Source organism: Bolinopsis microptera, chromosome 10 (genome assembly GCF_026151205.1).
Source record: "Bolinopsis microptera isolate Bmic1 chromosome 10, MBARI_Bmic_1.0, whole genome shotgun sequence".
Taxonomy (NCBI): Eukaryota; Metazoa; Ctenophora; class Tentaculata; order Lobata; family Bolinopsidae; genus Bolinopsis; species Bolinopsis microptera.
The window spans coordinates 9,987,289-10,012,863 of record NC_087081.1 but is presented as its reverse complement, the minus strand read 5'-3'; the positions used below and the strand labels follow the sequence as shown (position 1 = coordinate 10,012,863).

Sequence of the window (25,575 nt, the reverse complement as noted above, 5' to 3'; positions counted from 1 at the left end):
TTGAACAATAAACCTGAAGAGAGGAGAAGGAGAGAGGGGTTTGGGAGAGGTAGAGTAGGAAAACAACAGGATCCTGTGCCGCAGGATTTTAAAATTTGTTGTATGATGATTCGTTTTGTGTCGTCTCTTAGATTAATATAGGTCTGATACCCTTGTCATGGTTTTTTGCAATAACACCGTGGTTTACTCATATGATTATGTTTACTAAATCAACCTATTTCAATGATAATTCATTTGCATCAAAGTTGTAACTGCACCAAAGTTGTCGGTCATATTTAGATTGTAGTTCTAACAAAGATTTCTTAAGATTATTCTTGAATATACTGATGGGAGTGGAGAAGTCTATTTCACTTGTTGACTTACGGCAGTGATTCCAAATACTAGTTGATTGATAGATGAATAGTGAGGATGGAGTGGGTGGGATGAAGTAGTTGTCTCGTCTTGGTGACCTGTTGAATAAAGAGAACATTGAGACTGGTGATTGGAACTTATTAATTTTAAACATTTCCAGTAAACAGTGCAACTTATGAAGATTGTGGACAGTCAGGAAGTTATACTCGTTACAGATTGGTTTACTGTGTTCTAGTTCAAAGAAATCTTTGCCTAACATCTGCTTGATAACTTTACCGGTCTTATCCCTAGTGATAGGCCTTACTCTGGCACATGTTTTGAACTTATTGAAGTATGCATCATTATCACCAAAGAGAATTCTTATGCATTTCTTTTGTGTTTTAAATATGGCTTCTAGTTTATTATTTGATACACCTCCCCAAACAGATATTCCATAACATAGGTGTGATTCAAAAAGGGTGTGGTACAGGTCCTTATATAGTTTTTTAGGTACACAGCGTCTAATTCCACATAGTCTACCTATCTCACATTTCAATTTACGGTTTAACGCTCTTAAGTGAGCATCCCAGTTCAGTTTTTGGTCAATAATGACTCCAAGAAACTTAGTTTCCTCCACCTTTTTAATTACTATATTATTTAGTGTCAGTTCTAATTCATTGGTGTTTGAATCTGGTTCATTTCTACAGTTCGGCTTAAAGTGGATATAACAACATTTCTTTATGTTGATATGCAGCAAGTTACTCTTCATATACTGATGAACAAGTTTAAGAATTTTATTAGCTTTGCAGTAAAGTGTTTTTATACATTTATCTACAACAAATATGTTGGTGTCATCGGCAAAAAGTATAAACTTACCTAGGTCTGATACTCTGTATATTTCATTGATGTAGATAATGAAAAGCAAGGGACCTAATACTGACCCCTGAGGAACACCAAATATTACAGACAGTTTTTCGGATTCTTCTCCAAGTACTGAAACATATTGCTGTCTATTAGAAAGGTAACTGGCTATCAATTTATTTGCAGTCCCTCGAATTCCATAATCATTCAGTTTTTTAAGCAGTTTATCATGACAGATTGTGTCAAAAGCTTTACTTAAATCAATGAAGATGCCTAGTACGTGATTTTTATCTCTTAAAGATTTTTCAATGTAGTCGACAGAGAAGTTGAGTGCATGGCTTGTCGAGTGATTTTTTCTAAAGCCATATTGATTTTCATATAATAATCCTTGCGACTGAAAGAAACTGTAAAGCCTGGAGAATATGATTTTTTCAAGTATTTTACCGAATATCGCTAAGGTTGAGATAGGCCTGTAATTTTCAAGAAGCTCAGCATTTTCTTTCTTATATATTGGACTTATTTTACCTACTTTTAGGTCGTCTGGAAAAAATCCCTGTTGCATACATTCGTTGTACAATACCGATAGTAGTGGGCTAATTTTGCCTGATACTGCCTTTACTATATGTACTGGTATGTCGCTAGCCTTGCCATTCTTAAGTTCCGATATGATCTTAGCCACCTCCTCAGGTGAGCAGTCATGTAGATATATATTAGCTGTATTCGATTTAGGTAAGAAGTCACAGAAACTTGGAAGCTGATTTATTTGTATCTCTCCTAGTTCTGTGTAGGCTGCATTAAGGTTAGATGCTAGGGATACAAAATACTTATTGAATTCATTAGCTATAACTCTGCGATCAGTTATCTTTTCATTGTCTATGGTAAATATAGGTCTGATATCACGTTTCTGTTTGCCACGAATTTTATTTATCAGTTCCCAGGTTTTCTTGGAATTTCCCTGAGTTTCAAGAAACTTGTCAGAATAATATTCAGATACAGCTTTTTTACGAACCTTTTTTAGAGCCTTTCTATATTCTTTGTAGTCATCATAACGGTTTCTTTTATTACAGCAGATAGAACACAGGCATGTGCCCCCTTTTGTGTCAGTTTCGCCTTGTTTACACTTAACTTTCCTGACTTTCGCCCAGTCATCATACAGCCCATGGCAGTGGTTTACTGAGGCTATAATCCCGCCAGTAATCCATGGGTTGTTCTGGATAGTGCGCTTAGTGGTTTTGGGTACAGCTAGTTTGCAGGTTTCGTCAATGCTGTTTTTAAAGATATCATGAAAGTTAGTAAAATCTATAATTGGTTCATTGTCTAGTTTGTTACCCAAGACTTCAGCAAATTTATCAGTGTTTGATTTACAATAGTCATAATATTGAGTGTGCTTGTGAATATTTTTGGTCTTGCTAATTTCCCAGTCAAATATTGTAAATATAGGGAGGTGATGAGATATGTGATCAGTTATGACTCCAGAGGCAGTAACAGAGTCTAGGTCATTTGTAATGATGTTGTCGATGCACGAGGCATTACATCCAGGCTTTTCATGAGTTGCTAATGATATCAATGGAAAGAAGCCTCTACTAAATAGGACATCTTCATACTGTGCAATAATGCTACTGTGGTTACTATGGAGATTAATGTTAAAATCACCTGCAATGTGTGTATGTTTTGGTGCTTTATCAAGTATTGACGACAGTTCTTGGAGAGCTTGCTCAGCATTGCCACTTGGAGGGCGGTATATTACTCCTATAGAAGTAGAATTTCCTAGACTACCTATAGTTACAAAGAGGGTTTCTAGATTTTCTGTTACTTGTGAAAGGTTGTTATTTTTGACAGCATTGAAGGAGTTCAGGACATATAGAGCTACTCCTGAGCCTTTTACTTTCGAGTCGAAGGTATCTTGATAGAAGCTCTCATAGCCTGTGAGTTCGTACAAGTTTTTCATTTCAGGGCCTACATTCGTTTCAGCAAGACCAATTACAGAGAATTTGTTAGTAAACCTAGCTATTTCAATTGCCAGCGAGTCAAAGTTTGATTTGTTGCCATCAAGATTTTGAAATATTAGTGAGTTTTGCACTTGTAATTCGTTAGCAAAGGTGCGGTTTATGTCTTTTACAGAATATGAGTCACAGCTTTCAAGTACCTCAGAGATTTTACGTATTACATCATCTGCATCAGTGTTGTCATCATTGTCATCATTCAGAAGCTTAAATGGGTTATAACGGTTTACTGCTAGGTGGATACAATTATTGCAGTACAAGTCAACTTTTTTATTTTGTTTGTCACTGGTGTTAAAACATCTAGAGTGAATGGGACAATTACAGTGGTAGCATTCAATTATAGATTGACCTAAGTAAATACTTTTTAAACAGTGGGCACAGACCTCTTTTTTAAGAACATTCATGCTGGAGGCTGATAGCCTTCAACATGAGGCTGTCCTCCGGCGGCATGAGAATAAAGTGTTGAACCAACCTTACCGTCCCTCCTCCCCCTCTTCCTCCTATCAGTCCCTCCATGCATCCTAACAAGGACAGTATTACGGATTAAAGTAGCAAGTTTGGCCACTCCCTTCCAATTAAGGTGCAGGTAATCCGTTCGGCCATATCTGTCAAACTCCCTGGACAAGGTTAGGCAAAGTAAGCCAGTGTTATTGTCAAGGAAGTCATCAAAGCCATCAACGAACTGGACACCAAAGTTTTTGGGGAGTAGCTCACGACGAATAAGTTCTATAAAGTAAAGAACTTTCCTATTTAAATCAGCATTTCGAGTTGGTAAAAGAGGACAAAGAAATACTTGGGCAGTTGGATTGGCCTCTTGAATTTGCTCAATCTTGAATTCTAGATGACTAAATATAGCAAAAATTTCACGCTGAGATTTAACAGATGGTCTTCTAACATCATTTATACCACACATAATAACAATGTTCTTGTATCCACATGCAAGATATGGGTTAATGTCATCTATTGTAGGAGTCCAAACATTCCGACCAGGCAGCCACTTACCAAAGCTCCTTTTGTGATCCTCTCCAAATTTCATACCTGCTCCATTTGAATCAGAGAAGATACAAGTACTGGCACGATTCTTTCCATCTATTGATCTGAAGGTGAAACTATATCGTACTGCACCAGTGACTGACCCCTTCTGGATAGAGTGCTTGTAGTGAGCCTGACTCCTTCTGGTCATCCTGTAAACTGATCTTGGAGTACACTTGTGCGTGTGAACTGGGTTGTTCATTTCAGTGAAGAGGACTTTGCATTCACCTCCAATGGAAAGAGTCAATATGCTAGACTCTGGATGTATCACCGGTTCATTGTCTGAATGTTCAGGCAGATAACCCTCGCCTTCTTCATAGCGGTTGATCAACACGCTATTCATTACAGGGTTTCCTTCTGCACAGAACTCCTCATTGATTTTCAGGACAAGTGCAGCAATTTTATCAGGGATCTCCACGGTTTTCTTATTCTCATCTCTGGATCCGCTATACTTGTACTTCTCTCCAAAAGAACATACTGAATGCCCATTCTCCTGACTGAACTGAAGAGATTCGCAGTATTGGAGAAGGTCTGATTCAGCATCACTGTCGATGAATTCTTCCACGGTGTCTACCACAGGTTTTTCCTCATGTTGGCAGTGACTGTGGCAGTGAGTGGCGTTGCGAAGTGTGCTATGGGTTCCACCAGGATCAAAAGTGGTCCTACTACTAATTTCAGACTTAATTTTAGGAGCGATGTTTGAGAAGTAATCGTTAAATTTTTCTGCTACAGCTGCCGGAGTGCTGATTGAGCCGTCTTCGTCAGTCAGTTTAATTGAAGTAGGTTTAGATTTTTTCCTATTAAGAAGACTGTTTATCATTTGCCACTGCTTCTTAGAATTTTCTTTGTTTTGCTCAAAAAATTTTTTGAAGTGCTTGTTTTTAGCTTTATCGATGTGTTTATTACAAAACTTCTTCAGACGGTCATATTTACTGCGGTTACTATCAGATGGTTCCTTAACAAAATCATAATATGACTCATTTTTACGTTCTATAGCTTCTTCGAGCCAGGGCAGCATCCATGGTTTCGGATTAACACGTTCATTTTGTCTTCGTGATTGTCTTTTTGTGGGATAGGCGGACTCGTAAATCTTATTATAAGCCGTATTTAAATTATTGAACTGTTCGTTGGCATCATTGGTATTGTTAAAAATTTCTGACCAACTTTCATCTGTAATTAAGTCTCTGAATTTTTGATTGTTGGTGTCGTTAAATCTACGTGTTTCAGTTTGAGATACATTTTGTGAGTTAGACGCAGAGCGGTAGCTGCTGGTTGGCGTGTTATCAAGATTTATTGTAGTGACTATTGCTAAGTGATCAGACATATCTGTCGTTAAGACGTTACAGCTTATTGTATCCTCAAGATTGTTTGTGTAGATGTGGTCAATAAGCGTGGCACTATGGTCCGTTAGGCGAGTTGGGCGTGATACAATTTGAATAAAACCGTAAGAGGACGCAATATCTATAATGTTCTGACATGCTTGGTCGCTGCTGTGCTTCAGTAAATCAAGGTTGAAATCTCCATGAAGCGTCATATGTTTACGGGTGTGTCTCCCTAGGTTGTGCAGCGTATTTTTGAAAATTTCTAGAAACGCTTCAGGTCTCCTAGCGGGAGAACGGTAAACATTGCCAATTATTTTCGTTCTGTTGTATCCTTTGCACTGATGGAGCTTGATAAATTGAAATTCGCCACTAGTATTAGTTGGTTCAGGGTTTGGAGTGAAAATATCAATTTTATCATAATCGACTACACGTTTGTGTACATAAGTGGCTAGCCCCCCACCTTTTCCAGATGGGCGAATTGGATCCTGGATAAATGGTTCATGAAATCCATCTAAGGTAACGTCGTTTATTCCGTTCGGTAATTTCCCTAAAGTGCAATTAGTTTCGTTAAAACACAATATATCATACTTATCATAAGTCTCAATATCATCACGTAGTTGATCTATATTCTTAATAAGGGATCTTATGTTCATAGAAAATGTTTTAAGTTGAGAGCAGGTAGATTTTTTCACGTTACGTTGTTGTTTATACTGACAACTAGTTAGGAAAGATGAAATATTGCTCCAAGTTGAATCTTGATGCTCTTCGTTGGTCATGGCGTCGCCAATAAGATTAAATCGACTATTCTGATCGTACGGATTAAATATGTCACTATTAAGTTTACTGTAGTCGTCATAGATTTCATAGTAGGTTGCGTGAAATCCAGGAATGATACTTTCACAGCAACTCGTACAGCCTAAATTATCCTTAAAACATTTGACATGGACATTACTTTGACACCATGAGCATGTGCGAATATTTCTAATAGAGTAACACCAGCCGCTGCAGCTTGAACATTTGATCTTGACTTTATTTTCAGATGTAACAGTGGGTTCCATTTATAACTAAATATTATGATTATGATACTGATAGTATATAAAACTATAGTTCAAATCAGATTCTTTCACGAGAACCGGAGGTCCTGTATGCTACAGAATCGTGATATGATTTAAAAGTAAATTATATTATTTTAAGCTAAAATCGGATAATTAAGTGAAATAAAGTGTCCTTATCTAGGGCCTTATCAGTATGATTTAAATAACTGATTTGGCTAAAAAATAGAAATCGAATAAAGTGGTAGCTTTTGTGTTGTGTAGTTTTGTGAGGTGTTATTTGTATTTGATTTGTTTGTAGCGTTTACGTAATAAGGGACTATCGCACTGAACTTGAGTAATACTGAAGAGAACGCACTTGATTATTTATAGATTTGTATGTGAATTTTGAATGTTGTATAGAGTTATGAAATCTCATTGATTTAGGATGATACAGATTTGTAGAGTAAGATGTTTTGTGTGCGATCGGGTGATAAGAGATACTGATAATGAATGAGCTTATCAGATAATGAGAAAAATTCCACCAATCAGATCATTTCATTATAATATGATCTATCTTGGTAACGATCTGTTAAAGGTGGACTGGAAGTTGAGAAAAAAGTGAATCGCATTTTTTAATCAGAATGGTATCAATGATTTGTAAAGCGCTCAGCTTCGGTTATATCTGGAGAGACTGTTAGGCTTGTGGTGATAGAGCCACTCACAGTTCCTGTGACGTCTCTGTTCAGATCCACATAACTTGCCAACGCAGTTAACAAGTTCATGTGCCACTACCCTTTGCACCTCGTGATATAAGTGGATGCCATGTCTGTCGTTGCGGTCCCATACGTAGTATGAGTTAGCACGCTTGATCACGGCATGGGCATCGAAAAAACTCAGATTTGGAATATCCTTAGCCAGGTTCAACATTATGATATTAAAAGCGTCAATCTCTGCATTCAACCAGTTAAATTTAGTCATAGATAAAGCACAAAACATAAACTCGGTATTCTTGTTATTGTTACAAGAGTCTATAAAACGGGGACAGAAATTGTCCGCAAGACTCCTGGCCGACTGCCCATACCTAGCTAGGTCATTAATGCCGCAGGAAAGTACGACTGCTTTAGAATGTTTGAACTCATGTTGATGTTCCAGTGAGTTCACTAGTTGATAGTTAAGGCGCTTTTGACATCGGTGGCCAGGTATCTGGTCGAACAGCCATTCTGGCGTTTCTCGGTGTATTGAGTCGTGAATTAAGAGGACTCTGGAGTGACGGGACGCTGGTGACTGTATCTGTGTAGGTGGTGCAACAGGCGGGACCCGAGTAGGGGCTGCAGGTGCTGGTAAGGCCGTGGGATCAGGCTGTTTCAACTTGCGAAGAGTGAGCGAGATTCGTGGCTGCCTTAACATAGGATCACGTTCAATGCCGTGCTGCCAGTGGTTCTGATCAGATCGAGACATTGCAAAGACAGAGCCGTGCTCAAGCGGGATGTTATGCTCAACGAAAGGGCCTGTCGACGTTGACATTCTCATAATTCTGGTAGAGCCAAATGATGCAGTGTAAATCAGACTATCTTCAACAATGCTGGATTCGCTGTCACTATGCAATGGAATACCAACTGACCCGTCCTTATAGTAAGTACAGAGGCAGGTATAGTTCGTGGGAGTAAAGTCAGGATCGGATTCATGCAAACAATCAAAAATGCGCTTTAGGACAGGTGGCAAGGGCTTATCATGGGTTGCACGGTGGTTGGTTCTGCCATAACTGTAAGGTACCGAGCCAAAATATGACGTTGAACGGCCCCCCGGGTGTTTCATGTTAAAGTCAAGCTCGCGGTAGATTTCATCAAAAGAAAGATCACCAAAGTCACAGTCCAAAAATCTTACCGGAGGTGGTGGGTTAGGTATGCTTTCTACTTCACCGGAAGGGGAGAGAGTCTGTGGAGAACTACTGCTAGCTGCTTCAACGATGAGAGAGGTCTGCTTCCTGGACTCTTCAGAGACTTCCTGGATCGCAGTGCAGGCTCGTTCCGTGATGTTGTTGACCGCCTTCTCAACCTCTTCATTAACGGTACATGAAATGAGTTTTAGACTCGCAGTTAATTTGTTCATTGTCTCGTCAGCGTCTAGGGCACATTGCCCTAATAAATGTTTCCTTAAAAAAGAAATTTTGTTGTCCGTTGTGCTTGCTTTAGTAGCACTTTTCGAAAGGAGGCGGAGTCTTTCGAACTCAAAATCTAAATCGGGAGCTGGCAGTAAGCTTAACAAGTGAAGGCATGTTGTTGCTGCAAACGTGTAATTCCCTGACACCCCAAGCCCCAACATACCGGTAGAAGGTGCTTCTGAGTCAGCGATTGACTCAGAAGCAGCCTTAGAAGCTAGTTTCTTCCTCTGGGATGATGTAGGTGTAGAGGTATTAGGTGTAGAATTTCGTCGCATGATCAGTATAAATCACAAGCTCAGTGCGATAAGAAAAGGTAGATTACAGAGGAAAAATATTGATGCGTAATGAAAGTAGTAAAAATGCGTAATGAAAGTAGTAAAAATGAATAAAAATGACGTAATGAAAGTAGTAAAAATGATAATCATTGCCTACAATCCTGACCTGAGTAATTTACCCCTTTGAGACTTTATTTTGGGTTGAAAATTGAGTTTATCGAGAGGAAGTGAAAAATCTCTGGTTCAAATTTGGATTTGAAGCCATGTTTAATTTTTTCTGTTGAGGTCAATTTTTTGAGCAGAAAGCGTTCGATTTTAGGGGAAAAAATTTATGTTTGCTTTTAATTTTTATGGTGCCGACGGCAACTGAAATCGACGAAATCTGCAGGGGTGCACACTACTCCACTACTTATAAGGTCACTACCCAGGGTGTCAATCATCTCAAGACCCCTGTGAGTGACCTTATAAAGACAGCAAAAACACTTTATCCAAATGCACGTGTTTTTGTACAAGCTATTCCACCAGTCCACCCTAACGGACAAGATAAAATCCCTGGTAATGTTTGTGCTATGAATAATTTGATCTTTGATCGCTGCTCTAGGCATAAACTGTTTTACCTTGATGTTTTTAGGGCTTTCTTAGACCGCTATGGAAACAGAAACGAGAGATTATTTCCTAAGTGTGACAATAGGGGCTTTTATGATATTCATCCCAGCCCCAAGGCTGGGATGCCAGTGGTGGCACTCAATTATACACTCAAAGTAATTAAATCCATTGGGATACTGATGTGGTAATTAAATTCAATATTTCAATTTTTCATTGTCTGCATCAGTATCCTATTGGATCTGATCATTTGGATGTTATTTATTATATGTATTCAAACGAAGTGATAACATAATATAGATAAGATCTATAGAGATCATGAGAAAGAAAAGAAAGATTTTTATGAAGAGAGAGTACTTCAGTCGGAGAAGGGATCCTTTGTCCCTTTAGTCTTCACAACCTCCGGAGGTATGGGACCGCTCTGCACAGTGTTTGTAGATCGTGTCTCTGAGATGATAGCTGACCACAAAAAAGAAGCCAAGAGCCAAGTCAAAAATCATATCAGAACACGATTCAGATTTGATCTGTTAAGAAGTACACTCATTGCACTGAGGGGAATCAGAGGAAGATCAACAGCCCAGCATCTTGAACTGCAAGACGTATCCTTCAACCTCATTCCCCAGAAGACGAGCTTTGAGGTCTCCTAGATTTGTTTATGTAAATTTTGTAGATATTTTACTGTACTATTTTATATTGTATACAATTTTACGGACGAAATGATCCCAGGGGGGACTCCCAACCCACCGCTTCGGCGGGTAGTTGATGCACCGATCACAAGCAAGAGCCACTTTGGTCAACTTGCTGTGAGGTGTCTCAGCTACATGGGTTGGGGGTCCCCCCTTTTTTTTTTTTTAACATAATATATGTTACTTCATATTATAGCACAATACCTAACAAAACACAATGGCGAGACACAATTCTGTTAATAATATACTTAAAAGTTCCATGGGAATATCGGCTCAACAACACCGTGTTGCAACTGGTATGTTTTCTAGGTATGTTATCATCAGTAAAAATAATAGAGGTGATTTCTCTCCGTGGAGACAGAGGTGCGAGATAAAAACATTGTTAATATAAACAGTCTAGATCTTAACTTGGAGCCACAAGGCCAAGGGTAATTTTTGAGTGTTTAGGGAATTTTTTATATTCTTAAAGGTTTGTTTTTATATAGGGTCATTGCTATATTATGTGTATATTGTTTGAATAATTTTATAAAAAAATAATAGAGGTAACGGGGAAAATTTGTTGTCCTGTCTTCTGTCTCGTCATATGTTATGTGCTCTATTGGGTATATTTTATTTTTATGTTATTTTGTATATATTAACTTTGACTATCGATGCTAATATACTCTAAAACGCGCAAGTAGAAGCGTTTATGCGATTTTACAATCAAATAATCAGATTTTACAATCTAACTCAGCGCGCGGCTCTTGTAGTATAGCGCATACGTCACTTTTTTCCAATTAGTAGTTGACGTGCACGAGCGTGCTAAATCACTATATAGTCGATCTTCGAGATTGTTCTATGAGGGCCCCCGACAGTTGTATTGAAACTTGTATTGAAACTTGACGGATGTTACTCGTCTAAATTTCTTCGAAGTAGCGCGCGCCACTTTCTTCTCGAAGCACGAGCTACGAAGTAGCGCGCGCCGGGCCAGATCATTAACAATGGTCAAGTTGAAACCAACTTCAATAGATGTATTTTCGGACGCTAATTCCGAATCACCCCCACGACTGACGACATAAAGGTAAAATACTTCCCTGACGAGATATTGACGAAAAACTGTTTCGATCTCGATCACGTGATTTGACCATTGTTAATGATCTGGCCCGGCGCGCGGTACTTCGTAGCTCGTGCGCGCTACTTCGAAGAAATTTAGACGAGTAACATCCGTCAATCACGTGATATGACTGTATAAGTGATAAGGAAGTTAGTCTAATTTCTCGTTAGGGTTAGGATTTCAGCATATGCTTTTGTTAGGGATTGGGTTAGGGTTAGGGTTGGGATCAGATTAGAGGGTGTGCAGATCGGCGAGATGCGAAGGATTGACATCGTGAATCAAGATTTCGAATAGTCGTTCAGGGCCAGCTAGAGAATGGGTTGAATTGAAAAAGTCACGTGACAGTCGAGTGTAGTGATTAATCATCATCTTGACGTGCACGTGATCTTTTGAATTGCGCGGCTGTAAATGGTTCTGAACGATCACGTGAATGCTAGTCACGTGCGCTCTAACATCCTATGAGCATTCGCACTTTTTTCAGGGCGATGGAGGTCGTAATTCACTCAGCCCGAATAAAGATTCGGCGGAATGACAGGCTGAGCGCCGCCCAGTAAATAATGTGTGGTGATTTGTAGGCTTATAACCAATCAAAACGCGCGCCGCGAGTCATGTTGTCAGTTGTGTTGCATTCGTCGACGGTATTGCGTAAAAATATGTTAAGAGTATCACCCGTTGATCACGTGTCGTGGTCTGAGGTCTTAGCCAATAACCATACGGCACGTACGACTGACGCGACGATTCACATAGCCATGATGCATGAGTCTACTCGTACTGCGTGACGCGCTACTGCAAGGCTAGAGAGATCAGGGCTCTGCATGGTTAGAGCAAGACTGACGACGCAACTCAAACTCAATACTCATCACGTATGGTACCGTCTCTTATAAATTAACATAATACTTTAACCAAAAACCTTGCCTGGCACGCCTTGCTGGGCGGCGAACAGCCTATTATTCCGCCTACTCTCTATTCGATTATGATAGCCTAGCTGAGGTCCCCAGGTAAGGGGACCCCAAACTATTATGTTCATAAACATATTAGCCTGGCGTAATTGAACCCTCTAAAACGCGCAAGTAGAAGCGTTTATGCGATTTTACAATCAAATAATCAGATTTTACAATCTAACTCAGCGCGCGGCTCTTGTAGTATAGCGCATACGTCACTTTTTTCCAATTAGTAGTTGACGTGCACGAGCGTGCTAAATCACTATATAGTCGATCTTCGAGATTGTTCTATGAGGGCCCCCGACAGTTGAAACTTGACGGATGTTACTCGTCTAAATTTCTTCGAAGTAGCGCGCGCCACTTTCTTCTCGAAGCACGAGCTACGAAGTAGCGCGCGCCGGGCCAGATCATTAACAATGGTCAAGTTGAAACCAACTTCAATAGATGTATTTTCGGACGCTAATTCCGAATCACCCCCACGACAGACGACATAAAGGTAAAATACTTCCCTGACGAGATATTGACGAAAAACTGTTTCGATCTCGATCACGTGATTTGACCATTGTTAATGATCTGGCCCGGCGCGCGCTACTTCGTAGCTCGTGCGCGCTACTTCGAAGAAATTTAGACGAGTAACATCCGTCAATCACGTGATATGACTGTATAAGTGATAAGGAAGTTAGTCTAATTTATCGTTAGGGTTAGGATTTCAGCATATGCTTTTGTTAGGGATTGGGTTAGGGTTAGGGTTGGGATCAGATTAGAGGGTGTGCAGATCGGCGAGATGCGAAGGATTGACATCGTGAATCAAAATTTCGAATAGTCGTTCAGGGCCAGCTAGAGAATGGGTTGAATTGAAAAAGTCACGTGACAGTCGAGTGTAGTGATTAATCATCATCTTGACGTGCACGTGATCTTTTGAATTGCGCGGCTGTAAATGGTTCTGAACGATCACGTGAATGCTAGTCACGTGCGCTCTAACATCCTATGAGCATTCGCACTTTTTTCAGGGCGATTTGATACATGTTTCGTATCCAAATATCAGAGATATTATCTGATTTTTCCGCCTTCGGCGGCGCGCGCTTCGCGCGCGAAAAGTGGCATGCAACGTATGTCAAAGGGCGATGGAGGTCGTAATTCACTCAGCCCGAATAAAGATTCGGCGGAATGACAGGCTGAGCGCCGCCCAGTAAATAATGTGTGGTGATTTGTAGGCTTATAACCAATCAAAACGCGCGCCGCGAGTCATGTTGTCAGTTGTATTGCATTCGTCGACGGTATTGCGTAAAAATATGTTAAGAGTATCACCCGTTGATCACGTGTCGTGGTCTGAGGTCTTAGCCAATAACCATACGGCACGTACGACTGACGCGACGATTCACATAGCCATGATGCATGAGTCTACTCGTACTGCGTGACGCGCTACTGCAAGGCTAGAGAGATCAGGGCTCTGCATGGTTAGAGCAAGACTGACGACGCAACTCAAACTCAATACTCATCACGTATGGTACCGTCTCTTATAAATTAACATAATACTTTAACCAAAAACCTTGCCTGGCACGCCTTACTGGGCGGCGAACAGCCTATCATTCCGCCGAATCTCTATGTTTCTGAACATTATAGCCTGTGGTCCCCAGGTTATCACTGTCATGTGCGCGGCGCTCTTTGAGCTTCCTTATCCTATACGTAAGAAAGCGAGCAATAGACTGTACTAGCAAGCTCAAAGGTAGGTAAACATAAACAGGGTAAAACAGTTCTTTTTCATTGTAACTTCGATAATTCAACTTTTATATGATATTATTAGTAAACATTTACATATTAAAAGAGTTTACATATTAAATAAACGGTACTGAAAAAAGATCAAATAGAAATAATCTGCTCTAACCAGAGCCACCAACCACCATACGGCGGCAAATTACATACTTGTTGCTTGTAAAACAAGCGCGTCTCGTAGTACGCGTGAGCACGTGGGTAGGTGAAGAAATAATATTTCAAAGCACGCATAGAACTATTCGGCATCTGACACTTTTATTAGTGAATTCGAAAGAAAAACAATTATACAGAAATACAAGGATACAATTGCAAGGTTATATCACCAGAGTTACTGCATATGTATCCACTATCGACATGTCTAAAAATAAAATCAAATAAGACACCAACAAAAAGTTACACCAAAATCACAACACACTTATCACAATCCAAACATCGACTCTTTGTTAGTGGCCGCGTAATATATATTATATATATATATATATATATATAACGACAGCGTGGGGCAAAAATTAACTACCCTCCTGTTCTACTTCTAAAACTAAAGTGTAAGGTATTTAACACTCTCCCAAAACTCGTTTAATTCGTTGTCTCTGACAACGACCAACAAATACTTCCACCACAGTGAAATTATATCCATCACGGAGTCCATTTGTCTGTCGTAAGCCAGGAGTTCGGCGTCCGAAGGGCGGTCTTTCCAGTCCCATGGCCTTGGTTCGCGACCGTGGCCAGCGAAGTGGAAGCTCTTCATCGGAAAATAGCGCTCTCGTCTTACGTTGTAGCTGAAGTAACAAATGAGTTAGCGTAACTAAGTTAGTCCTCTATACATAACTTATTCAGATTTAACACAATCGGAATATTATTCAGGATCACATTTTGTCCATTGTTAATGGACTGACCCGGCGCGCGCTAGTTCGTAGCACAAACAGATTTATCGCAGTTTAACACACGTTTTTAACACATATTTAACGCAGTTTAACCCCTGTTTAACAACAAACAAGTGTTTAACCCCTGTTTAACACACATGTAAACTGATAATATGCAGGTTAATAATCTAATTAAAAAATTCAGCTAAAATTCATTAAGTTTGCAGCACAATTAACAACTTAAAACAACAATTACATTTACATAGAATTTTTACATACAATATTATTCGATTGTTTTCACACTTCTCACATTTCATTATTTTAGTCCTAGGTGGGAGTGATGTCATTGAGACTTTGGGCGGCCATAGAACTCCTGTTTTGATAGTTGCCCTCTGTATATTTTGTATCACTGACCCACGCTTTTTAGCATGATATATGCATTTCGGCTCATTTTTATATGTTTGTTCGATTTGCTGTACATATTATGTATAATGTATATAATTTGCTATTTTGTAAAAGTTTCAAATCAAAAATTCAATTAATTTGAGTTTTTACCTGTAAGATAAGGGTATCCAGTTATCATTGTTAGAGAAGTGATACCACAGCAGTCGCTGGTCATCTGGACAACTAGTTGCGGAGAGCTGTTTCCAGTGTTCCATAACCTCCTGGTAAATCAGTGGGTCTGGTACCATACCTACTAGTCCTAGAGAGAGAGAGAGAAACTGTTAACATAGTTACACTACTAGTTACCAATTACCATAGTTACACTATTAGTTACCATAGTTACACTACTAGTTAACATAGTTACACTACTAGTTACCAATTACCATAGTTACACTATTAGTTACCATAGTTACACTACTAGTTACCAATTACCATAGTTACACTATTAGTTACCATAGTTACACTACTAGTTACCAATAACCATAGTTACACTATTAGTTACCATAGTTACACTACTAGTTACCATAGTTACACTACTAGTTACCAATAACCATAGTTACACTATTAGTTACCATAGTTACACTACTAGTTACCATAGTTACACTACTAGTTACCATAGTTACACTACTAGTTACCAATTACCATAGTTACACTACTAGTTATCAAAGTTACCTCTACTAACCTGCGTTAAAGCAAGGATCCACAACCCCAGGTTTTGAGCAGTAAGCAGCAGTCAGTTTGTTAGCCTCAACCTGTTCAAACAAGCTGTCCAGTGGAGTAGTTGGAAAGTAGTCGCTATCCAAGTATATTACCTGAAATATCAGGTATATTACCTGAAATATCAGGTATATTACCTTAAATGCCAGGTATATTACCTGAAGAGTAAAGTATAATATTCATTCCGCCATCAAGACGGAAGAATTCGCTTTTTAAGCGAATTTCTGAGCCTATTTTTACTTGTGGGAGCAATAACAATAGATGTTGATGTTTAACACAAGAACTTACCAGGTTACAATAATTATCCTACCTTGTCAAAGCGAGTGAGGTTGAAGACTAGTAGCCGAGTATGAGTCCCAGTGATACCTTTATTAGCCTCAGGTCTACCGTACAATCTGTCCATGAAGTTACAGTCCAGCCCTTCTGTTACCTCTACCTGGTGGATAGTATTATAACAACAGGGACCGGGGGATCGTATTATAGGGGGGGGGGGGGGGGGGGGGTCCAAGGGGAACTTTGGGGAGTTTTGGGGAACTTTTTTTTGGGGAACTTCAGGAAACCTGGGGGACTTTCCCAAAGTTCCCCAAAAAATTATCAATGAAACAAATAATTTTGGGGAACTTTTTTTTTGGGAACTTCAGAAAGTTCCCCAAAATTCCCCAAAGTTCCCCAAAGTTCCCCAAAAAAATTATAATGCCAAACAAATTATCATGCTGCAAGTATCAACAAGTAAGTTAAGATTATACCTTATAATAACATACATGTTAACATTAATGGGTATTAATGTATATTAGAAAAAATTTGAATAATTTTGAATAATTTTGAATAATTTTGAATAATTTTAAATAATTTTGAATAATTTTGGGGAATTTTGGGGAACTTTGGGGAGTTTTGGGGAACTTTTTTTGGGGGAACTTCAGAAATCTTGGGGGACTTTCCCAAAGTTCCCCAAAGTTCCCCTTGGACCCCCCCCCCATTATAGCAACAGGGGCCGGGGATCGTATTATAGCAACAGGGGCCGGGGATCGTATTATAATAGCAACAGGGGCCGGGGGATCGTATTATAGCAACAGGGGCCGGGGGATCGTATTATAGCAACAGGGGCCGGGGGATCGTATTATAGCAAAAGGGGCCGGGGGATCGTATTATAGCAACAGGGGCCGGGGGATCGTATTATAGCAACAGGGGCCGGGGGATCGTATTATAGCAACAGGGGCCGGGGGATCGTATTATAGCAACAGGGGCCGGGGGATCGTATTATGGCAACAGGGACCGGGGGATCGTATTATAGGGTAATCGTACTGTAGTGCGACACGTACTCTAGTACGACACGTACTCTAGTGCGAAGTCCGACAAAAACACCCTCTGTCGCACTAGGGTACGTGTCGCACTACGATCCAGGTAGCGTACTCTACTGCGACAAAATATCCTGACTTATTTCCAAGTTCAGGTCACATCCTATCCTTCTTATGGACCATTAAGTGATTCGTCGGGTCGGTTCACGTCACTTATTTCGAAGTGATCTTGCGAATACGATTCGTCGGTTCACATCACGTGTTTCGAAGTGATCCACTGATCACAATTTCTTCGGGTCAGTTCAAGCCACGTATGCAGTGTGTGATCCACCGGGTAACTGGTAAGCAGCATATGATCCTCATTCCCATCACACGCATCGTATGAAGGTATATCTCTGATTGGGATAACAAGTTCATATGCTTGGGCCATATATAAGGTCACGATGATTCTACCAAAGCATTGAACAACTTCAACATGTCTTCTTCAATCACCTTCTTTCTTTGGGATTCTACCTCGGACTGCTCGTCGGAGCAGGATCTAACCCAATGGAAGATCAACCAGAAGATGCTCAGACAACCACCTCCTCGCCGACTGAAGAAGTGGACCTATTACGACCGCCGCTTGAACGCTGTGATTGATAGCTACTATGATTATGACAGAATGGATTATTTGAAGTGTGTTGGAACAATGATTTTGAATTGAATATTGTGATTGTAATCTTTGATTTTATATTTAACCCCATTACTCATACACGACTACACTCTTCTCATTAAAACTTAAAAATGGAAAGTAATTTTATTGAATGTGTAAAGTGTTTTGTCGCACTTTAGTTCGTGTCGCACTACAGTCCAGGTAGCGCACTGTAGTGCGACAGTGTCGGCCTTGAAAATTCTCTGTCGCACTAGGGTACGTGTCGCACTACGATCCAGGTAGCGTACTCTACTGCGACAGTGTCGATCTTGGAGGTTTCGCACTAGGGTACGTGTCGCACTACAGTACGTGTCGTACTACAGTACGTGAACCGTATTATAGCAACAGGGGCCGGGGATCGTATTATAGCAACAGGGGCCGGGGGATCGTATTATAGCAACAGGGGCCGGGGGATCGTATTATAGCAGCAGGGGCCGGGGGATCGTATTATAGCAACAGGGGCCGGGGATCGTATTATAGCAACAGGGACCGGGGGATCGTATTATAGCAACAGGGGCCGGGGGATCGTATATTTATTTTATTGTCTATTAATTATATCATTACGTCAGCAAACTGTATAGAGTTTAGACCTCTCTTTAAACTAGTTATAAATTGTGAATTGTCCAGCACCCGTGAGCTAGATGACAAACAGCAACAGTAACTAGATGGTAACAGCATGTTTCCCTTCATACTGCATTTCATAAACTCTGTCGTCTGTCAGTCAGCCCTTAGCTGTCAGGGACAGACTGTCGGTTACTATGGTAACCAGTTGTCAGCCGTTAGTCGTGTTACCATGGTAACCAGTTGTCAGCCGTTAGTCGTGTTACCATGGTAACCAGTTATCAGTTGTTAGTCGTGTTACCATGGTAACCAGTTATCAGTTGTTAGTCGTGTTACCATGGTAACCAGTTATCAGTTATTAGTCGTGTTACCATGGTAACCAGTTGTCAGCCGTTAGTCGTGTTACCATGGTAACCAGTTGTCAGCCGTTAGTCGTGTTACCATAGTAACCAGTTGTCAGCCGTTAGTCGTGTTACCATAGTAACCAGTTGTCAGCCGTTAGTCGTGTTACCATGGTAACCAGTTATCAGTTGTTAGTCGTGTTACCATGGTAATTGGTAACCAGTTGTCAGTTGTTAGTATATAGTCGTGTATCAGTTTATCTGTAGCACTGTAAGGTAGAAACTGTCAAGTACAGACACAAGTAGGGAGAGTAAGTAAAGTACATTACATGGAGAATATAAATACTGACACTTCAATCCTACTTATCTTATTATCCTTCCATTCAGAACTAGAATAATATGGCTTACCTGAAACCCAACAGATTCCAAAGCTAGTATCCCCATCCTAGAAACTTTATGCGAAACTGAAATTGTGGAAATAATGAAACTCCGCAAGTGTTTTATCACTGAGCGAAGTGAAAAATTATGTAAATAAATAACTCGATACGATTCAATAAGAAAGAATTAAGAGTTCAAGATGTCTGATAATTCCGTTTATGTGACGGAAGGAAACTTTGACGGATGTTTTGACGTCTAAATTTCTTCGAAGTAGCGCGCGCCGCTTTCTTCTCGAAATATTAGCCCGAGGTAAGTGCTATGAAGGCAAGTGCTAGGAAGTAGCGGGTAAGTGTCCATTAACAATGGACAAGGGAATTAACTGCTCTAAAACATCACAACAAAGCCAAAAAAGACAATATATTACCCAGAACAACTTTGTTTCTGATGCACGATAGGTTGTTGAGAAGGTGGCCCAAGACTAGAGTTGGTAACACGTATTTATCGTTATTTAACGCTGAGATCCAGGCATACCTGAAATAATTGGTAATATCACAAAAAATACATTTTTCATAACGGAATCCTCACTGGAATATTCAAATAATAAAAGATGGAAACATTTCTACACAACACTAAGTTGAGAAAACGGCATTTTATTTATTAAATCCCAATAAACAATGCATTCAAAAGATATTCTGGAGGTCATTTGAAAAACTATAATATTTGCCAACACGACGCGACAGTCAGTAAGCATATCAATACTTGAGAACATCCCTCTACACTCTACATACCTGGGATTGTCACCATAGTTACACTACTAGTTACCATAGTTACACTACTAGTTACCATAGTTACACTACTAGTTACCATAGTTCCCAGTGGAATAAATTTTAAATATGACTAGGAATCCATTTTGGGAAGAAAAAAAGGCTATATATTTTTCGGCCGCTTTGCGGCCGACTTGTCACTGGTCAGCTCTTCTCCCAGGTCAAGATTAGTTTGAAATGCTTAGCGTATCCATTAGAATAATTACCGGATGAATATGCAATTGCAAATTTTGAAATTAAATAAAAAATTTCTGAGAATTCTTTAATTTATTTGAAACGCAAGGAAATATTTTTTAAAAGAAGTATACAGCCTAGCATACAAATTTTTTCATACTATCCTTCTTCCTAACTCGGAAGATCGAGTTCTAAAAATTGACTCTCATCAGCATGATGAACGATTCGCTACTCTGAAAGTGGCTTCGACCTTGTGTCGATATTTATGGCCTGACTTTGGATCAGAAGCTTGCTTCTGCCAGGTTAAATACAACATTGGACAATAAACAATGATAAACTTAGGACTTAAAGCGGGATAGGGATGTATAATGGAGGGGGTTGTCTGCACTGTACTCTAGATGATCTAGGATGTGAAGCTTGCTTAAGCCTAGAAGACACGAGTTCCCCTGATATAGTAGCAATGGCTAGATTCACTTCCTTCCCACTTGCACTGTTGTTGACTTGTAGCTACAATATTAAATTGATTCGTGGAAATCGGTCTCGGATGTGAAGCTTCCTTAAGCGCCAAACCCTGAGAATACTGTATTACTCGAACTTCGAGAATTTTCTAAATGAATCTAGACTAAAGGAGCCAACTTGAATCCATAAAATTTTGAATGCTACATTTTAAAATACCGCTCTATATTTACACCGTTCACCAGTTAATATGGCTGGGAGGATTGGGAGGATTCATATTAGATTGTCGATTGTTTAAGATTAACTTGATATTTTAGCGTATCAGAGCTGAAATTTTGCATGACTATTTCAAATGACTATTTTACATGACTATTTTTTCATATTCCGGGATGTTGAGGAAGGAGGAATGGATAGCTCGCGTTTTCTGCGCGTTTTTTGGTGTCTGAATGCGCAAAAAATAGTCAAGCAATCTTATAGGTAAGAAATAGTCATGGAATCTAGGAATGCGCTCGATTCGAACTTCGAGTCGATAAAATGATGTAACATCGCGTTAGCCCTGAGAGCGACCAATTTTGATTTAATTTTAAATTAATGTGAATATTTTTTCCACAAGAATCTTTTTTTACCGGTTATCAACAAATTTTGACTAGGTGTTAAATTCCTGGACGCCTGACTATTTGCCACTGGGCCATAGTTACACTACTAGTTACCATAGTTACACTACTAGTTACCATAGTTACACTACTAGTTACCATAGTTACACTTTACTAGTTACCATCGTTACACTCTACTAGTTACCATAGTTACACTACTAGTTACCATAGTTACACTACTAGTTACCATAGTTACACTACTAGTTACCATAGTTACACTACTAGTTACCATAGTTACACTACTAGTTACCATAGTTACACTACTAGTTACCATAGTTACACTACTAGTTACCATAGTTACACTACTAGTTACCATAGTTACACTACTAGTTACCATAGTTACACTACTAGTTACCATAGTTAAACTCTACTAGTTACCATCGTTACTACATACCTGGGATTATTATGCTCATCTGTACACTCATTCTTGTAGTACTTCATATTTAGTTTATGTAATTTCCACTCATCATCAGCTAAAAGTTTCAGTTTCAGATCTACAATCCGAGATTCGTCCCAAGACATCATTCTAAAAATCTGAGGGCAAAAGCAGAAGTTATCACGACGTGAGGCAGAATTGAATACTGGGAAAAGTAATTGACATTTTATTGCTAATGATTGTGACAAAGAGAGAGAGAGAGAGAGAGAGAGAGAGAGAGAGAGAGAGAGAGAGAGAGAGAGAGAGAGAGAGAGAGAGAGAGAGAGAGAGAGAGAGAGAGAGAGAGAGAGAGAGAGAGAGAGAGAGAGAGAGAGAGAGAGAGAGAGAGAGAGAGAGAGAGAGAGAGAGAGAGAGAGAGAGAGAGAGAGAGAGAGAGAGAGAGAGAGAGAGAGAGATTGTGACAAAGAAGCACGAAAACTGACGGATCAATAAAATTTGAATTTTGTTTGGGGAGGTGCCAAACACACCTCAACCTCACCTGATAGGTATAGGTACCCCCAGAGTAGTTACACTACTAGTTACCATAGTTACACTACTAGTTACCATAGTTACACTACTAGTTACCATAGTTACACTACTAGTTACCATAGTTACACTACTAGTTACCATAGTTACACTACTAGTTACCATAGTTACACTACTAGTTACCATAGTTACACTACTAGTTACCATAGTTACACTACTAGTTACCATAGTTACACTACTAGTTACCATAGTTACACTACTAGTTACCATAGTTACACTACTAGTTACCATAGTAATACACCTCAACCTCACCTGATAGGTATAGGTACCCCCAGAGTAGTTACACTACTAGTTACCATAGTTACACTACTAGTTACCATAGTTACACTACTAGTTACCATAGTAATACACCTCAACCTCACCTGATAGGTATAGGTACCCCCAGAGACCAAAGAATCAAACCCAATCCAGAACAGCAATATAAGAGAAGATAAGACAGATAGCACCAACACCACCATCCTGTTCTGGAGCATCATCTTACCGGGCTCAACTACAGAATGGTAGCCTCTGTGTTTACACAGGGTGGTATGGCAACTTGTGAGCGGATAGCGTCTTATTTTCTCTGTTGAGCTGAGGATTATCGAGATATAGGGGCTTTCTTGGGGTAAAGGTGATTTGGTTTTAAAAATCTTCCCCCAAGAAAGTTGGTTGTTTCTTAATGATACGGTTACAGGGGTGATTCCTGTTCGTGTCTGGTTGTTTCAGCAAGTTGTTAAGTTTATCATGTGTAGAGAAGTCCTCAAACTCGTATCTTTATGTGAGGAATTCTTTAATTATCGCTCATAACATAGCTAAAAAATATAAAGGTAAAAAAGTTGAATACATGATATTATATGGAATGGCGTGAAATGAGATTTTTCGCCATTTCCAACACCTCTTCAGAGCTATAGGAAATACCCGCCTGATTTGGTCTAGAATCTTTATCACAATAGTGACAAGAAAGAACATAGCACGAAAATAGAAAGAATAAATATTAATTAATAATGTTAACAACCAATTATCGAAAAATTCAAAAAGAATCTCACAACGTACGCGTATTTTACAGTTGGGGCAAAATTCTAGCCCATCTCATCGTATATTCGTAAATAGGTCAACCCAGTAAAATTTTGAAACGTATTTTATAAAAATCAAATCATTTCATTCCCACTAAAAGTAAAATTAAATATCATAAACTTCATCTTGGTCTAAAAACGTCACTGAATTTAGCTTTTCTGTCACGTGATCTGCGGTCACCTGATCTGGTTCCACGGAAGATTCCCCCACTTTCACACTCTCTTCAGACTCAGAAGCGCTCTCTTCTGAATCTGATTCTTCCTCTTCCTCTTCCTCTTCAGAAGACTCGTAATCTTCAGAAGATTCACTGTATTCCGGGACAGTCTGTCGGTTGGGATTACACATTTCTACACTAAAGTCAATTTCTGTCATATCCTGAGATTTTCTATCCATTGATTCCTGTTCTATGAATTTCATGTGCTCGTTTTGTTGTTCTATAACCTCAGCTGCTGTGGTGCATGCGGAGTAACGTTCCAGGATCTCGTGGTTTAGTTCCAGAAAATTCCCTGAAAATCGGGGATTAGTGTTAACTGTTAAGGATGCCCGGCTTACATTACATATTATACTAGAAAAGTTCTAGAGACGCCACAGATATATTACAGAAAACATTATGATTCAAAGTACGACAATGTTTTTTACTACGGTGTTATCCAAATCACGAACTTTCTCATATCGATAAGTTTTTGAAAAGGCCCATGAATATATTTCAAATCTAGTTGTTCTACTTTATTTTCTTCTGAATTCGTTAGTATGTTAATGAAACAAATGGAAAATGCATCTTCGCTTTTTTTTGGCAATTTAACCGTATCTTTCAAAAAACAAATTTGGAATAAAAACATTTAAATTATATAACTGTCATCTTAGAAATAACTAGAATTGCTGTCACGAGAGGCAGTAAGTCACCCAAAACTTGACAATTTAGCACGTTATCCCAAAACGCGACCAATCAAAGTTCAGTTTGAAAGTTCTAGCGATGTGGACATTATACTAAGGAACACACACAAACTTATATTAACAAATGTAGATTTTAAGTCAGTTTATCTTGCATCGGATAGGACAAAAGAGCAGAGAAGGCTACACAGTGGACTTGTCAAACAGATAAAAGAACTAATAAAGCAGGACAATAGCAAGCGTTATTTTATCAGAGACAATAAAGTTAATTGTGTTAGTGAGAGCTAGAGCCTTATAAGTTATATGCGTTCTACACGCACTCTGACTTGTTATCAGAATTTATGAACTTTTATATTTTATTCTCATATTCTTTATCTACGTGCCGATACTTTGTAGTTTGTTTTAGTACTATACGGTAAAACCCCGATTTACTGCGGGAAAGAAAACATCCGCGGTATATCGGGGGCCGCGGTAAATCGGGGTTTTGTTTGGTTTACATTATGTATGTTTAGCCCTATTTGGGAGAAAGGAAATGGCCGCGGTATACCAGGGTTTGCGGTAAATCGGGGCGCGGTATATCGGGGTTTTACTGTTTTTGTTCGGTGGTGTATATTGCGAATAGAGCTCAAACTTCGCATCTGAATTAGTGAACAAGCATATCGGAAAAATCAAGGCACTGGGTGTATATTGCGAATAGAGCTCAAACTTCGCATCTGAATTAGTGAACAAGCATATCGGAAAAATCAAGGCACTGGGACTGGACTGGGAATTGAACCCGGGACCTCCAGCTATCCGGACTGGTGTTATAACCGCTAAACTACCCAGGCCCTAGATACCCCCGAAACATCCAAGCTCTAATCGCAATATACACCACCCAACAAAAACATATAATATGCAATATTTAGACAACCCTGGAGTGAAGTGCTTAAGTGTGTACCATATGTGTACAGATACACGAGTATTCCATAATACTTGCACTTTCTCCCACCCAGTATAAGGGGTTTTACTGTATGTATTTAGTGTAAGTTGTGGCTGATGATTTCTATAAACCGTTTTCAACAAGTTTTTTACGATGCAGGATTTTGTGTGGAGATTTAGGTAGAAGAAAGAACTGTGGCTCATATTTTATTATACATATTTAGGTCAAGGCATAATCTAT

The 25,575-nt window shown here is 39.4% G+C and overlaps 2 protein-coding genes across 3 annotated transcripts in view; both read right to left on the bottom strand.

Moving 5' to 3' along the window:
• Nucleotides 1-14,384: 14,384 nt before the first annotated feature.
• Nucleotides 14,385-23,269, bottom strand: LOC134821935 (glycogenin-1-like). Of its 2 annotated transcripts, XM_063832763.1 has the most exons (8): nt 22,835-23,269; nt 21,906-22,045; nt 19,829-19,935; nt 19,435-19,490; nt 16,449-16,574; nt 16,104-16,233; nt 15,533-15,680; nt 14,385-14,893 (listed from the first exon to the last, which is right to left on the bottom strand). In XM_063832763.1, exons 1-8 carry the CDS (start codon nt 22,946-22,948, stop codon nt 14,653-14,655), a joined length of 1,062 nt encoding a protein of 353 aa, XP_063688833.1. In that variant the 5' UTR covers nt 22,949-23,269; the 3' UTR covers nt 14,385-14,652. The 2 variants fall into 2 exon arrangements, with proteins under 2 accessions (XP_063688833.1, XP_063688834.1); XM_063832764.1 differs by lacking the exon at nt 16,449-16,574 and having other exon boundaries at nt 14,556-14,893; nt 22,835-23,028.
• Nucleotides 23,270-23,431: 162 nt separating this feature from the next.
• Nucleotides 23,432-25,575, bottom strand: part of LOC134821760 (18S rRNA aminocarboxypropyltransferase-like) — a 110,893-nt gene continuing 108,749 nt past the window's right edge. The window contains exon 6 of the mRNA XM_063832511.1: nt 23,432-24,031. Within this exon, the coding sequence (XP_063688581.1) occupies nt 23,631-24,031 (401 nt within the window). The 3' untranslated portion in view covers nt 23,432-23,630. The remainder of the gene's footprint in view (nt 24,032-25,575) is intronic.